General features: G+C 43.8%; 1 protein-coding gene across 8 annotated transcripts in view; it reads left to right on the forward strand.

Moving 5' to 3' along the window:
• Positions 1-17,189, forward strand: part of rbfox3a (RNA binding fox-1 homolog 3a) — a 499,685-nt gene that overhangs the window by 427,206 nt on the left and 55,290 nt on the right. For all 8 annotated transcript variants that reach the window (XM_079372549.1, XM_079372546.1, XM_079372552.1 and 5 more), the window contains one exon: positions 10,343-10,591. In XM_079372549.1, coding sequence (XP_079228675.1) covers positions 10,343-10,591 — 249 coding nt within the window. The remainder of the gene's footprint in view (positions 1-10,342; positions 10,592-17,189) is intronic.

Raw genomic sequence — 17,189 nt, forward strand, 5'->3', positions numbered from 1 at the left:
GAATTTTTCTTTCCCCATCACCATGATGTTGTTATTAAGTTCAGTCCATCAAACTTTTTTTTTTTTTTTTTTCATTTAACAAGGGATAGTCCCATTGTTATCCGAAATCTCATTTACAAGAAGTCCAGGCGATGGCAAACACTTTTCAGAAAGTTTCAGAACAACAAAAGGAATACCCACAAAGAAATCTAAAAAAAAAAAAAAATCTGAGAGTGAGAATGGGCTTTCTGTGCACCTCGACTCCCCTCTTGAGCCCCTCTTAGAGAAGCGATGTGATGACTTGAGGCCTCCATTAGAACTGCAAGCTGATTTCGGTTGGTGCATTGTTCTGGAAGGCAGATAAAGCAGAACACACGACACAGCTACTCATCGACTCTTTTCGTTGTTGTTCTCTACAAGAATTCCAACTTTGATTGCTTTACACCTTTTTTTTTTTTCCCCCTCACAGTCAGGAATACATGTAGCAAATGAGAAGAGAATTAGGAAATCAAACTTTCATTCAGAACCCCTCTCTTTCATTTTACTTGACTTTTCAAGGATTGTTGTATTGTAGAGGTAAACATTCACACGTCTTTTCCTGAGAGTGACCAGTGTGAATAAACTGTCTCACACACAGCTCCTGAGCTTTCCTCAGTTTTTCAGTGCGCCTCCGTCCTGAACTCGTACCTCCTCCTCCGGGTGTGCCGCTGGTGTCTGAAGCTTTGTGTCGGGGTCTGATTGAATCGGGCACACAGGCAGATTTACATATGTTTGCCATTGTTACGGGGGTTAGTGAATATCATGTAGCAGGCCTGGAGGGAGCCGGCAGCCAGCGGACCTGCGACACACTCTGAATCCTAAACAGTCCTTCCTCTCATTCAGCCTCACTGCTCCACTCCTGCATGAACATGATTTCTCTCTCCCCCTTCTCTCTCTCTCTCTCTCTCTCTCTCACTCGCTGGCTTTCTTGTCCTATAGCTATCATCTCTCACAGACACACACACACATACTCGCGAGCAGGGGTTGGGTCGTGGAGTATCCCCGCTCGGCCGGTGAGGGACTGGGAGTGTCGGCCAATCTCTGCTCAGCCGAGTGTTAAATTAGATTCTGTTGCCTCTCTGTCAGAGTTCTGTGTGTATGTCGGTGTGTGTGTGTGTGTGTGTGTGTGTGTGTGTGTGTCTGTGTGTGTGTGTGTGTGTGTGTGAAGCGTGTCTTACACACTTGAGCATAACTCACTCACAGGGACTGGGTCACTGTCACACACTGATATTCATAGGAGCGGTCTGTTCAGAGGGAAAACTGGGTGAGTGTGAAGAGCTGGGTCTGTCCTCACTTTGTGCTCCTTCTGCTGCTCATCATGATGATGATGATGATGATGATGATGAGTGTGTTTTGGCTAATGTTCACTCTTTCCACACAAAAAACACATATTGTGTTTGTTTCCTCCTTTGAGACCTGCACGGCTCTCTCCTCGCTCATTTTCTGCCTTCCTTCTCCGTCTCTGTTTCTCTCGCGCCGTGTGCAGATTCTCATTCCTCCATAATTAACACAAATGGAGAATTAGCGTCTTTTTAGCAGGGGAGGCTTTCATTTCATGACTGTATTATGCTGCCAACAGATGGAGGCTACTTTACACCGCGTAATGCTTTATAACAGAATATTTCCGATGTTATGTTATCATTTAATGATTATGTGACCAGTGGGGCGTGCTTACTGGGTAATAGATGAGTGGTGAGTGTGTGTAAATGTGTGTGTGTGAGCAGGTAACCAGAACTATTCCTCTGGCTGCCGTTGTCAAGAGCGATTTATAGTCGCCGTCAGACTAACTCATAGATGGGGGGGGGGGGGGGGGGGGGGGGTTGGTATAGCGGCCCTCACTGAGGAGGAACCAGAGTTGTGAAAACAGAACGGACTAATGATGCCTGGATAAAATAATAGTCACACTGACAGGGGAGCAGACAGCACTAATTAATAAACATTATTAAAAAGGTATCGTCCCAGCAGGAAAATGAATGCTGTGCAGCTGTGGGGCCACACAGGTCCAGCAGTATCTTTTATTTGAAGGTGTTTGTTTGAGCATTTTCTTTACACTCTAACTATAACAGACATTACGTAACAAAACCCAGCAAAGACACAGTGTTACTTCTATAAGAGTAAGGTCCTCTACCTGCTCCTGTAAAGTGTCTCGAGATAACACCTGTTATGAATTGACGCTGTACAAATAAAGATTGAGTGATTGAAATGATCCGTTCTTGGTACAAAAAGCACAGCTTTTGTTTGGACCTTTTTATCCAGCCATCCAATCAGGGAGGAGCTGGGGTGGGGTCACTTTCACATCCTTCAAAAAAAAAAAAAAAGAACGGGGGAGAAATCTCTGCATCTGGTCTGTCAATATTACCACACATCATCAACATGTCTGTTCCCTCTACTGCTTGTAGGTGTTTCATCCTTTCTCTTCAAGCATGTGCTTACATGCACATGTTGGTCATGTACATTTTGTTTTAAACTTCTTGAAATTGTGCATGAGGCTCAATTGCAGTTAGCCAGGAAGAGGGGGGGGGGGGGGGGGGGGGGGGGGGACATGAATATGTTTATCAATACATGCGCTCCACCTCTCATTAGACCCGTCAATGAATGACAGAGCGGTTCTCCATCACAGCAAAGCGACCATGACTTACAGCTGTGGCTATTAATAGTACCGACACCCCTTAATCAAAACACAAAAGTGATGATTCAATCAGCAGGTTGAGCAATCTATTGAGCCCATATTGAAACAGACGGTGCACCATGCTTTGCAATTAAGGATCAAATAAAGATAATCAGTCCAGTGTAGTCACCTCACAGGGGGAAAAAAAAAACACTTTCATTTGTTTGTTATTAGACTTCATGTAGCACATGTTGATGTTGAACAAAGGCTGCAGTCCACACACTGAATGTGTTGTCTTTGCCAGCTGAAGCAAAAATCCCACAGGAAGCTAAAAACATACGAATCTCCTTTTGGCTTCATTTTGTGAAATTGTAATTTGTTCTGGAGAATTCTTAACAACCTGTTTGACTATAATCAGATTCAGCTTCAGTAGGGATAAAGAAAAGAGAATAAATACAGAAACAAAAACCCTACAACTTTTGACATGGTGTCGCTCACAGTTCTTTCCGACAGGAAGCAGCTGATATTGCTGCCTTGAGTGTGGTCAGACAGGACCAGAGGTCGGAGGGCGGCTGAAGTCCTCTGAGACGATGAGGCTTATGAAGCAGCTGGGCCCAAAAAAGATTTTAAAAAACGCTAAAAAGACTCTGGAAATGAGTTAAAAAGAAAAATAATAGAAAGTTGAAAGCAGAAGAAGAAGTGAAGGTATTTAAACACACACTCACTCATGTCACTCAGCGCAGGCTGTTTCTGCACTCCAAAAGTAAACACGCTGATTTATATAGATTCCCTCTCTTTTTAGTTTACTTCAAGAAATGAATAAAAATTATTTTCCTAACAAGTTGTAAACATGTTTATTACTGCTGCAAAATAATGTGGCAATAGCACTTTTTTTGGTACAGTAAAACAATGGCATATAAACATCCAGAGGAATGGATTAAACATTGTATTGGACCATGGTTCTGATTCTGATGATGGTGATGATGACATGAGGCGGATCGCTCTGATTTAAGGATTGTAAAGTCATTAAAGGTTAAACAGGAGCCACCTATTTGTACTCTCTCGGCCTCGCTGCCCTTTTTGTTTGTTTTTTGGTACTAAAGTGTAATTGAACTTGACCATCTCATGTTATATCTGCTTCTGTTGGGAGGGTGCTCCTCCTACTTTCTCTCCCTCTCGCTTCCCCTCGTTCCTCTTGTGGACGTCTGTGCCGGGCATCGATATTAATCGCCCCCTAAAGCAGCAACTTTCTGACATGTTTATGCACCCTGGCCCTGAACGCTGCATTAGGGGAAAGACTGCCTGAATGGCAATGTGTCTGTGAGTGACGGGCTGATTGGTTCACTTTGTAGGGCAACAAAACCACGCACCACACATGCAATGGTGCACAGGGTTAGTGGGTAAACCAATTGTGTCTTTTTTGTGTGTGTGTGAGTGTGTTTGACTTATTTCCTTGTATTATTATTATTTTTTTTTTTCTGTCTATTAAGTTGAATGACAGAACTTTAACTTTTGGAACAATACGCCTCAACATCTGTGCTGGTGTTTGTGTTTTTCAATTTGCATGTCGCAATCTGATCAGTCTCTGCGGCTCTCAGCCCCAAACTTCATTAGTTGTCTCTGTCAACCAGGAACAATAAAGCTGTGGTGATGGGAGTGAAAGGGACTCAGACAGAGGCGCAACAGCACGATCCATACACACACACGCACACGCACACACACACACACGCACACACACACACACACACAGACACACCCACACACACACACACACACACACACACACACACCTTTGAGCAGTATCTTTGGTATTTGTTTTTTCTGTGGCTGAAGAGAATTCTGGCCTTTATTCTTTTCACTTCAGTGCTGTCTGCATCCCTCCCTTTCTCTCTATAAAATCATTGTAGTGCATGCGTGTTGTTGGGGGGATTGAAGGGTCTCAATCCAGCATAGGTAGCCCAGGTAGTGGTCAGCAGGGGTGGAGAGAAGCCCCCGGGCTACTACTGAAAATTGCTGTAGAGAAGGGGATCAATATTATAGACACACTCCTGCTGTGCCAGCATGTGTGTTGATATGTATGTGTGTGTGTGTGTGTGTGTGTTTTAATTACCCTGCAATAAATATATATATATATATTTTTTACTTTCTAATCATCAGATGTAGATTTAGAGCCGTCTGTTCCTCCTCAACATCTCTGCTGATGTCGTATCGTTTGAGGCTTTGGAGGTCAACGAAGGCGTGAATCTTTTATCCTATCCGAGTCATATTTGAGATATCAAAAAGGACACGCACTCTCTGACATGATGGGATTTATATATGTTGGCTTTAAAGGTGAACTAAGTCAAATAAAACCCACATTGCTGGAGGTGTTCCAAAGCTCTCTCACATAGGGGTGAACCTGAAGGTCTGTTTCTTTATACTAAAGCGTCCTGCCCGTTCCCTTCAACATACAACAGTGAATCATCGTCCAAAAGCGACGCAGAAGTAGCAACTAAGTCCGCCATGCAATATATACAAAAATATTATTCTTCATATCAGTGCTGCGTGTGGTTTGACAAAATCACCAACAAAAGAGCGGTGAAGAAAGTACTGAAGAAGAGAAAACAGAATGCAGCTGTTAAATCAGAGTATGTGCACGCAGGTCGTCGTGGACGCGTGCATTCGCTTGATGCACTGACTCCAGTCACAGGATATAAATGTCACCACCCTCCCCTACGGGCTCATGGGAATCCTCCTGATTATATCCTGCTGCATTCACACATCAGCTCACTCGGACCTGCTGCAGAAACATACACTAGGGGGGCTGGCAGGAGAAACTCATGGTAGTAGCCATTGACCTAAAGTTGTATGAAGATGAGTGAGTGAGAGAGTGAGTGAGTGTGTATGTGTGTGTGTGTGTGTGTGTGTCTCTGTGTCTGTGTTGGAGAAAGAGAGAGAGAGAGAGAGTGTGTGTGTGTGTGTGTTAGAGAAAGAGGAAAGAAAGAGAGAGGGAGTGTGTGTGTGTGTGTGTGTTGAGAAAGAGAGGGAGGGAGAGAGAGAGCATCATACATGTGTCGGGGTACAAATGGAGCGGGAGTCCATCAGACATCAGGCATGGCGCTCCACTGAGCCAAAAGGAAATAAACTCAATGAGGGAAAGACAGAGGATATAGAAAGAGAGAGAGAGGTGTGGGTGATGCAGAGAGATGGATGGAGGGATGGAGGGAGAGAGGGATGGATAGTATGATTTAGCTGATAGGAGAAATCATTTACCAGCGCAATTTGTCGACAAGGATCTGGGGATGTCTCAGTGTGTCAGCGCCTCAGTCACTGTGATGGATGATGGAAGTTCACTGACTCTAACTCTCTTTCTCTCTCTCTCTCTCTCTCTCTCTCTCTCTCCCTCCCTCCCTCTCTCTGCCTCTGGCTCTCTCTAACTCTATTCCTCTCTCCCTTTGCCTTTTTTCCTGCTCACTCTTTTCTGCCCGAAACCCCAGCAGGGTAAAAGCTGCCGCCATCTCAGTGTGAGCATGGCTGTGTGTGTGTGTGTGTGTGTGTGTGTGTGTGTGTGTGTGTGTGTGCATACATACAGAGAGATGTATGGCACATCAGCTCATGATTTAGGCATATTAAAAGGAAAACTTCCAGGTAAAGCACTTTCCCTGCAGCTCTCATTTCCCTCACTCTGCTGCCATTATTTAACCTGACTGCTCATGGCTGGCTGCTGGTATGTGTGTGTGTGTGTGTGTGTGTGTGTGTGTGTGTGTGTGTGTGTGTGTGCGTGCTTGTCTCCGGTGTGTGTATTGACCAGGTGGGGCCATATATCAGCTCAGGTCTTTATTGATGCTGCGAGGCAGGGAGGCCTGTCGATGAGGCTTCTTGTTTTAGTGAACCGAGACTCGCCCCGGGCCACAGCTCCACCCTGCATGGACTGACATTAGACTGAATAAGGGAAAACAAGGCTACAGAGGTAGAAAGGAGTGAAAAACATGGCCTGTATGAAGTTCGACTTGTGATTTCTTGTCAGGCCTTAAGAAAACATGGTATATCACCTTGATCAATGGTACAAAATTAGGTTCATTGATTTGAGATGAGTTATAAAAGACCTACGTGCGAACACTGTTTTATGTATTCTGCTTTTAACAACCGCTGTATAACAAGCCTCTCAGACTATAGTGCATATGAGATGTGAGCCATCAGGGAGCACCTTGGGCTCCAGTTTTTTTGCAGAGAGACTCGCACTGTTGGCTTTCAGTTTCAGTTTTTTTGGATAGCGTGTTTGGCTTGGAGGTGATGTGGCTCTGAATTTCAGCGCAGACCAAAGAACTGAACCCCTGTCCGCTCAAAAACAGGGGGTCTCGCTTTGCTTCCAAGTGGACCAGAATTCAGTTTGCAGTAGGTGAGAAGACGATCTATAACACTGTCCTTTAAGTGTATTGGCCGAGGCAGGCAGCACCATCCCCAAGAACGTTACAGACACACGCCACAGAATAAATCACAAAGCAGGTCAAAATACCAGTGATCACGGAGAGGAGAGCCGTTAGTCAAAGTATCTCCAGCCTGATGCATCATCCTCAAACACCTTTGATTCACATCCAAAGACTTGAGCAGTTCCTCCAGACAGGCAGCGTACCTGAGACACCTTTTCCTCACTTCAATATGATTTAGGGACAGATAATGAGAATGGGTTGTGTGACTGAGTCGCAGAGCAAGGACTGTGCCTTCCAACACACTGTATGTCAAATTAGAAATATTACACAATTCGGAGTGAAGCACATTTGTAATTACCTTTTAAAAGATGGCGTGCCAGTGTTTGGAGTGTCATGCTCTCTGACACCGGACGGGAACATGCATGCTAAGCTAGTCTTTTGTTGTTTTTTTGCACTGACTCAGGAACTTCTTAGTCTTGACACAGGTAGAGCAAGTTTATTCAACATTTTGGTTGTAGTTTCATGTGTCGTGGTTCAGTCTTTTTAGCCCCAACTACAGCTTTGAAAGGTGTAAAGATGAGGCACTGGCCTTATGTGGCTACTATTACTACTACAGTAGCAGTAGTAACCACATAAGGTAAAGTCACTATTGATCTTGACCTGCAACTATTTTCCTGGGGGCCTTGGAGAGCAAATCTGGAGAGCAAATGGGGAATGACATGTGGGTACGTCCTGCAGGTGGTCGGCTTGGAGGACTATAGCCCTCTTAACTTACCTCAGCTATCAGTGCTTGGACCTTGCAACCATTTTCTGTGCATAACATTTCCTGTCTCTCTTCAGCTGCCCTGTCAATATGTTTCTGTTCCACAAAAGAAATAGGTAGAAAGATGATATCGGGATAGAACTGATGTTGATAGTGGAGAAAGCAATCCTTTATAAGGTGCTAAGCTGCAGGATTTTCTATCAGCAGGTACAGCCTACAAATTAATTTCCACGTGTGCACACTTTTAATAGGCTGGAAACATGACTTTACCTTGAAACGGTCAGAAGTTTACTTTTCTTTTACATCAGTTATCATATTCCAAATATAGCTCATCTGCAACAGTACATCTTACACATCAGTATTACAGCGACACAGACCTAAAAGAAGAATTACCCTAAAATGGTACAGATTGGAAATAATATTTCCACAGCATTAACCAAGATCAATAAAATCATGAAAATTCAGATGTGATGAAAATATTGGACCATCTAAGTAATTAAAGGTTTTTTTCATCACTTTGAGGAACTATTGTGCCAAAGATGAATGAGCAAACTCTCCTTTGGTTGAAGTCATTGAATTAAATTTGAAAAGGGGTAAAAGAAATAAACGTTGACATATACTCGAGTATATATATATATGGACTTTATACTCGTCCATAACATGAATTGTAAAAGGTGTTTTTAACGACAATAAAAACACCCTGAGCGATGAGAAAGTCTATTAAATATAAAATCACTGCAGGTTTAAAGAGTCGTTAAAGCTTTCAAAGAGCTGTGAAGTATAAATCTGTGTTCAGGTTTTTTTTTTTGTTTTTTCCATAACTGAGTGTTTATTTAAGCAGTTTGGACATCACGAGGCTTTTTAAAAAAGCATCACTCGTTTCAAATCGAACCAGCACAACAAAGCTCAATTTCATTAATGATGACTTGTTTTCTGCAGGAGATTCACATTTTTCTAAATTTATACGTGAAGTGACACTAAGTCAACTCTAAATTGGGCATAAAGCTCCTCTGCCCGGGGATCTGAGGTGACTCTCTGCCAGAAACGATGCGAGCCATCGGCAAACTGTTTTGTTATGCTTTACACCATCAATCTCCATGCATACGAATCGCCAACTTCAATACCTCTATATTGGAAACAGCTGAGGTCACAGCCTCATCCCCCTCAAAAAGTTGTTGGGATTGATTTTTAACATTTTCTAAAAAATATATAAAACACACACTCACACACACACACACTTTCCTTTAAGTTTTTTGGAGCAGTGAGGAAGAAAAAAAAAAAGCAGGATGCTAATATGTCAGATGGATTCATCATCACCCCTTGCTTGGAGGAAATGATTATCTGACAGGCATGGAGATGAGAGGGAGCGCCCAGACAGGGGTGAAAGAGCACAAAAACGGACCTTAAAAGAGGAGAGACGAGGAGTCACAATTACTAAAGCGAGTGAGGAAGAAAAGGGAGGAAAGTGGAGGCGAGAAAATGCCAACTTTTATTAGAAATTTCAAAACTGAGGTTGCCATCAAAGGAGTATCAGTTAATTGATCTTTGTCATCTCCATAAGATGTGTAATTTGCATCACTTTCCTTTGGTGTACGTGTTTGTCGATCCCTGTTTGTGTTTGAGAGTGTGCGTGAGGGTTTTGAAGCAGACTTAGTGTTATAGCAAAAGAATTCCTCTCTTTCACGTCGTGAAAAGGACCGTCTCACAGACACACCACAAAGGGCAACGTGTTTTATTTTTTATTTGATGTGATCGTCTCTCTTTCGAGTTTATTGATGGGACAGACGGGAACTTTGATGATTCCTGTTGTCATCTCCAAGTCTCGTCACTGTTTGGACTTTTACGACCAAACCATGGCTGTTACAGAGATAAACAGATTAACTCTCTCTCCCCCCCCCCCCGCTAAGCCTCATGTCCCCACGTAAAAACATCTCTGTCAGATTTAACAGCCAATCATGTCCTCCCCCTCCCCCTCCAATAAAAAAGACCCGGAGCCAGATACATAAAAGTGTAGATTCATGACCAAAACTGTTCACACAAACATTCCTGTTGTCATGACGCCACTGCAGGCTCAGTTTTTAAAATCTAAATCCAATCTACAAACACAAAAAAATATACGGATAAACAAAAACTGAGGTGTCAATGCCTCATGTCTGGCAGCCTTGTTGAATTATTGGGTGCAATAGACTTTGGGCAGCTGTGGCTCAGAGTCGGTCACCTCTCAACCAGGGTTCAATCCCCAGCTTCCGCAGAAACATGTCTGATGTGTCCTAGTTGCTCCTGCTGCTTTGTAAGCGGTGTATGAATGAGATTAGTTTCTTCTAATGGCCATTTTACATGGCATCTTCTGCCATCAGTTTGTGACTTTATGCGAATGTGAAGGTGTGACCTGCAGCGTAAAAGCACCTTGAGTAGTCAGAAGACTAGAAAAGCACTATACTGTACAAGCTCAATGACTTCCATAATTCAGACAACAATACGACTTAAAAGTAAACCCCTCCTTGACCTGTTGGCTTTTCTCTTTCCTTCCCTCTGTTTCTGCAGGGCAACCAAGAGGCCCCAGCTCCCCCTGAAGCCATGGCCCAGCCCTTCCCTCCGGCCCAGTACCCTCCTCCGCCACAGAACGGGATCCCAGCCGAGTACGCCACGCCCCACGCCCACCCGCCGACCGACTACACAGGACCAAGCACAGTGGCCGAGCACGCCCTGACGCTGTACACGCAGACACATACGCAGAACGAACAAGCGGGAAACGACAGCAACACCCCGGCCCTCACGGCCAACACAGTCACGGTGAGTCAGCAGTTTTTTTTATTTCTCTCTCTCTTGTGGAACTTCCTGTAACGTTTGGCTGCATTTTTATTGACTAAATAATCTTAGTCATATTGGTCAGCCAGTTTAATCAGGACAAGAGATGCAGACATCAGCACTGATCTGTGTCATCCAATATGTTTTCGAAAATAAAATTTAATACAAAAATGCAAATGAATCTTCCAGATGCAATGGGGAAAAAATGGCAAAGAAATACAACTCTATCTAGCATCTTTCAATTAAACCTCTACACTGTAATTTTAATCTGCTTGTCCCAGGTGTGCTATCTTCCTTTGAAGATTTCAAAGTTTGGAAAAAAAGGTTGAGAGTTCACTCACTGTGCTCAGCACAGCTAAAGAGCTTTTATAGATTTGGGTGGCATGCTGGGAAGCATGCAGGAAACTGAGAGTTAAACTTCTCTCGCTGACTTTTTTGACTGTCTTTCTGAAGTTTCTTTGACACCAAACTTCACACAAGATGAAACCCCGAAGTTCAAAGGTAAGAAGAAGCTGAAGCCTCTGCTCCCGATAAAAAGCTTGAAAATCAGGGGAAAATACATAAAACAAGAAAGTAAATGAGCTTCAGAAAAGTGAGGAGAGAGCAGTTCACCATCTTAGCATTTCACAAAGATTTGGTAGCTTCCTTTGGGCCTTCGCTGTGCATGTCGCACACACAGAGCGGTGGCTTCATGTCACCGACAGACTATTTTATATTTCCGCTGAATTTCAGCGCAGAAGTGCAAACACACACGTGCACACAAGCAGGCAACGCTAAGTACAGTACGTCCGCGGCACTCATCTCTGCTTGAGAAACTTTCAACCTGTCAGGGCCAATCAGATTGTAGCACGGCAGGAAGGCATGGGAGAGAGGGGAGTCCAGCGACGGGACAAGTTCCAGTACAGTCAGCATCACTGGGAGTGTTTTACGGTCGCTGTGGAGAGTTTGTCACGAGCTGTAACTGTTCCTGTCAGGAGACACGGCTGCTGCAGGATAAAGAAAAAGACACCATGCACATGTTCAATGTCGGCTTAAAACACCACTTTATCAGGTCGATTCTATTACACTAAACATCTAATATATAAATACAAGGATTACCTAAGACAACCCTGATGAAATAAATAAAGTTATTTCACAGACAACATGATGTCATAATAATAAAAAAAAAATGAAAGCAGTTAGACTACATTGAAATGAATATCATGGTTCAACACTTTTACACTCTTTGGCATTGTGTGAGCGGAAGAGGAGGGCGAGAGGCTCGGTGTGAAAGCACAGAGCAGGAGCTTCACATACACACACACACACTCAGACATGCACACACACACACACCATCACTTCACCACTGCAATCCTCCATAGTGGCCTTGAGCATCATGTGCTTTTCAGACTCAGAGACCATGTCCACTTCTTTCATAAAGTCTATGGCTGACGGATTAGTGAGAGTTCTTTATGAAGACTGCATTGGATGGTAATCGGGCGAGTGCACTGGCTGCTATGGTAACATCAGTATCTTTCTGTTCAGTGACGTCGGACATCTTCCCAGTGGATGCTGTGGCAGGTTTTTGTTCATATAATCCAAACAGCTGATGTCGTCTTTTTCGTTTATTCAGAGTCATGTCTTGAGTCCTTTCTGTTCAGACCTTTAGTCTTAAAAAAGTGATGTTGTTCACAGTCTTTCTGCCTTAGACTGTTTCACGCGTATGTGCGTGTGCATGCGCTTGAGTGCGTGCATGCACACGCACGTGTGTGTCTTGGTGTAATCCCTGGTGAGAGGAGTCTCTGTAGCAGCCTAACCGTTTGTAATCTACCTGTCTGGTGGGGCTCCCATCTGATAACTTCCATTATCCGCCCGGGGAAGGTAGGCCGCAGACGCACTGCTGAGCTCAGCAAGTCTCTTTCTCTCTCTCGATCTCTCTCACAGACACACACACACACACACAGCAAAAAAGCGCCTCAAACATCTAAAGCTGATTACACACTCTGTTAGAGCTCTCAGATGTGTCGTTACTGTGTTTTCGAGTGAACATGTGGAGGGAGTTTTGCGTGTGCACATGTGGAGCTGGCATAAGAGGTTGGGTAGATTAGTTTTGCAGAGCATCCTTCCTCAGACACACAGGCACGCACATACTGTACCGCTCCGAACTGTTTCCGTGGTGACAGAGGAGGAAGTATGGGCTGTTTGTGTATGATAATGTTCATGTAATTATTTCCTCTTCCTGCCTGACTGCTCACATAGCGTGGATGGCGGATGGTAGGGTGACCACAGAGGGAGAAAGAAGGAAGGGCAGGGAGACGGGTTTGAGCTCTGTGACTGAGGCAGAGGAGGGCTTACAGCCTTAAAGCTCTTCCATTCCATACCATGCTAAGCTTAATGAAAGACCTCAGCCACCGGATGGAAGAACTGAGCGGAACAGGGAGCGGGACTTTTTCTATGTAGGGATTTGTAACGCATTGGCTGTTTTGAATGAGAGTAAAGAACATAGCCTACTGTGCAATTGACTAACCATGTAAATGACGATGTAATGTGAATAATCCTTGTATCTGTGTTTATAAAACACTGGTTTTCAAAGGTCTAAATGGTGTTTAAACAGAGAAGACAATAATTAAAGTCACACAACAACACCAGGCTTTCTGAAGTCATCAGTGACTCACCGTTCCCAAGTTGCCAAATACAGCACTTTTGAAATACAACACATTATCCCCGTCTCACTCTCCCTCTGTTTTCATGTCATCAGCTAATCAGGAGCGTTTGTTTTTGTACTTAACCAACCAGATTCTGCCACGACTTCTATCGACCAATCATCTTGCTGCTCTCGCATTTTCCCTCCCGTTTTCCGTCAGTCTGTCGTTTCCGTCTGACCGCTGCAACCCTCCTCCTCACCTCCATTCCATCTTAACAGTGACCAGGTCCACTCATCACATCCTGCATACTTCCATCCTCACTGCCACCTCTACCACCAGCGGTGCCTAGGCTCCTTCAGGGCCGTATCCTATCCTGCTGTTGCCATCGCTACCCTGTTAAATACATTAAGACATCACGATGCAGTGTAATCGCTGAAGACTTTGAACATGTTCTCTTTTTCCGGACTTTTAAATGACATACTGTAATTGTTTACTTACTTTCTTGCAGACAAATGGCAACACAGTTTTTACATGTTCCACCTGCCTGACATACACTGACTGAAAGTCTTCAGGTTCTACCAGTTTAGCGTTTTGATGCAATCACCCTCCCCCCACCTCTGCTCCTCTGCTCAGACAGATGTGGCTCGATTAACATGCAATTAACACAAATTAAAAGACCAGAAGGAACCAAGGCAGCTCCCTGTGGAAGGCTGCTTAGCTCTGGGCAGGAGGGAGGGGATAAGAGGAGAGAACAAGGTGATGAAGAGGGATGTTCATGGTCGGACAGTTTATGATCACTACACATGCGTGAATTTGTGTCTTTAAATATATTTTAAGCAAATCTACAGAACGTATTCGAAAAAAAATGAAATGTTGATTGAATTTGATTGACTTTTTTTGGGCCATTGTGAAAAAAATGAAAAATAAAATCTGTGTCTTAAAAACAAATCCTTTTAGAGCCCCCTTCCGGTTTTTCTGTAAACAAATAACTTTTTGATACACTTTAGTTCAATTTTTCATCCAGATTTGTGTCAGTAATTATGGCTCATCATAAACTTTTGTTACGAAAAAAAAAAAGTAGTAACCTTAGCAGAAAAATGTTGCAGGAAATCTCATTTTGCTTGGATTAACTTTGTGTTAAGCCTTCATGTTTGCTTTATCCCTGTGAACATATTTCATTTGTTTCCTGTAATTAGCATTTTCTCTGTCCATTTGGAGCAGCAAAAAAAAACAAAAAACTGTTGTAAACACAACACTCACAACTGTGTAACAAACTGATAACCTCTCTCGCTGTTTATTAAATGTTTCTCGTCATCATACTCATGTGCAACTCACTCGCAGCAGCAAATCCAAATGTTTAAAGCAAACGTAACAAAATGTGAATCACAGTACCTGTCAAGTTTCACAATAAACAATCCACTCCTTGGGATTTAGCAGCACTATTTCATATTGTTACACTGTAATATCACGTTGAACACTAAGGGTGGGTTTCACATTCAGGACTCAGACCTGACGTCCTTTTTATTTGATCAGTGTGAACACTAACATATCGTATCGGCTTGAAGGCGGGGCGAAGTACTCGAGTACAGTCCGCAGCAGATGTAAATGCATCCATGATCAAACAAGACATCAGGCCACTATATGAGGTGATTTAAATGGCTCCTGTCGCCACAAAAATATGTTGTATTTGCGCAGCGTGGGCACTTTTTGTGTTCTGAGCTGCTCGGTATATGTGGATGTAGGAAGAGGGTCACGGTCGGCTTCTCAGAAATAACAAAAAACATCAACAGTTAACAGAATGGACTAAGCCCATGAGTGGTTGTGTCTTCTTTCTGCTTCTTGGCAGCTTTGCAAACCAACAATGGGCGAGTGGCATACTTCCACATGGTGTATCAGACTGTGTACATACACGAGCGGACTTGGGCACGCATCGTGTAAGGCAGGAAGGAAGACGTCGTTACACCAATGTGTTGTAACGACGCAGACTGCAAGCCCTGTGATTGGTTTGCCGGGTGGCATTGTGATGTGTTTCCTAAATTTATAACCTTCCCCCGTCCTCTGCGTCCACTCATTCAGCAGCCAAACATTCCTTCTCCTTCCATGTCTCCATGTCTTTTCTTTTTTTGCACTAATTGCAGTTTGATCAACTGCTGCTTATGATCTGTACGCTCCGACTCCAGAATGATCCAGTTGGTTTCAGTCGCCGCTTCCTGTACACAAACGAGCAGAGACTGATATAAGTAGCATAGAAATCAGCCTGTTTACTACTGTAGTGTTTAAAGTGAAGACACAGAAGTATAAATCGGGCTTTAGGTGCTGTATTTGACATGATGGTGTTGGATACTCACTAAGTAAACTTCTGAAGCCTGTGGTGTATACATTTTTGATGGTGAATTAAATATAGGACTTAATTAAACTCTGCCAAAACCTATTCATAATTTGTCTCACAAGAGTCCAGTAGCCGTAGTGGAGAAGTTGTATATAGCTGAGCGTCGGTGTGTTGTGTGTCACATAAGTTCAGTGGGTGTTGACATGTAGAGGAGGTGCAGGACGGCCGAGGGGATAATTACAGGCCTGTCCGCACCATCCATCTGTCCTGCAACACCCGGCCCTGTGGCCACGTTCTGTGTGTGTGTGTGTGTGTGTGTGTGTGTGTGTGTGTGTGTGTGTGTGTGTGTGTGTGTATGTGTGAGTGTGTGTATATGTGTGAGTGTGTGTGTAGACAAGGGACTAAGTGCCTGGGAGAGTGTGCTTTATCATCACAGGGTCCCAGTGTCTGCCACCGGCCAAGGATTGATATGAGCTCTTTGCTATTAAACTCTGTGTGTGTGTGTGTGTGTGTGTGTGTGTGTTGTGTTGTGTGTGTATGTGTGTCTGTGTTTTGTGTTGTGTGTGTGTGTGTGCGTGTGTGTGTGTGTGTCTCACGTACACACACACACAAGCATCTGATTATTTCTGTGTCCCATTCTGTGGCGCACTCCTTGCCTATTCAGCTCTGAGTGTGTGTGTGTGTGTGTGTGTGTGTGTGTGTGTGTGTGCGTGTGTGTGTGTGTGTGTGTGTGTGATGTAATGCTATTATCCTCACTTGCCTGTCTCTCCCTTTTTACTGTTCTCCCTTCAATCAGCACTTATCCTGCATGCGTCTCTGAACTCTCTCTCTTTTACTTTCTTGATGCTCTCTCTCCCTCTCTCTCTCTCTCCCTCTCTCCCTCTGTCTGTCTCTCTCTGTCTCTTCTCCTCTCTCGCTCTGTCGGTATGAATGCTGCTACCTTCAGCACTTCTCTCTCATTGATCGGGGCAGGTTTAGCTGACATCATCGTTCCGTCTCCATCTCTGTCTTTTTCATTCGTTCTCTCTTCATCCCTCCACCCCAACCCCACCCCCCCACCCCCACCCCCCTTGTCTGATTCATTATGTACATCAGCCCCTTCTGCTCTCTCCCCTTTCTCCCAGCAAACAACAGACTAACCCAGTTAAAAGCACTGACAAACAGACAGATGGTTTCGATAGCCAGAAAGGCTTTTCTTTTCAAAAGGTCAAAAGCATTTCACTGAGCCGAGGAGGGGACTTGAAAAAAGCATTTTCTTTGAATTCAAGTGAGCCCTTAATTTATAACAAGAAGAAAATAATTAAGAGGAGCTCCCAGGTCATTCCAGTCTCCCTGGACCTGTGGCGTGAAAGCCTAGTCAGAAGACTAGAAAAGAGCGAGGCCATCTCTTTAACCCATTGCTCCCTCTGCTTCATCGGCAGGGGATTGACACACTTTTTTATTCCTCTTTTCTCAGAGTAAATTTTAATAATGAGTTTCTTCTCCCCCTCTAAATTAATTTAGTTTTTGCAACAAAAACTATAATCTGCTCAATTTACCACAAACACACACAGACACATGGAATCATGGAATCATATTGATGTTTTCCAAGCTGTCATATTTGACATATCAGGAGTGAGAACACACTGTA

Source organism: Symphodus melops, assembly GCF_947650265.1.
Source record: "Symphodus melops genome assembly, chromosome: 21".
NCBI classification, from domain to species: Eukaryota; Metazoa; Chordata; class Actinopteri; order Labriformes; family Labridae; genus Symphodus; species Symphodus melops.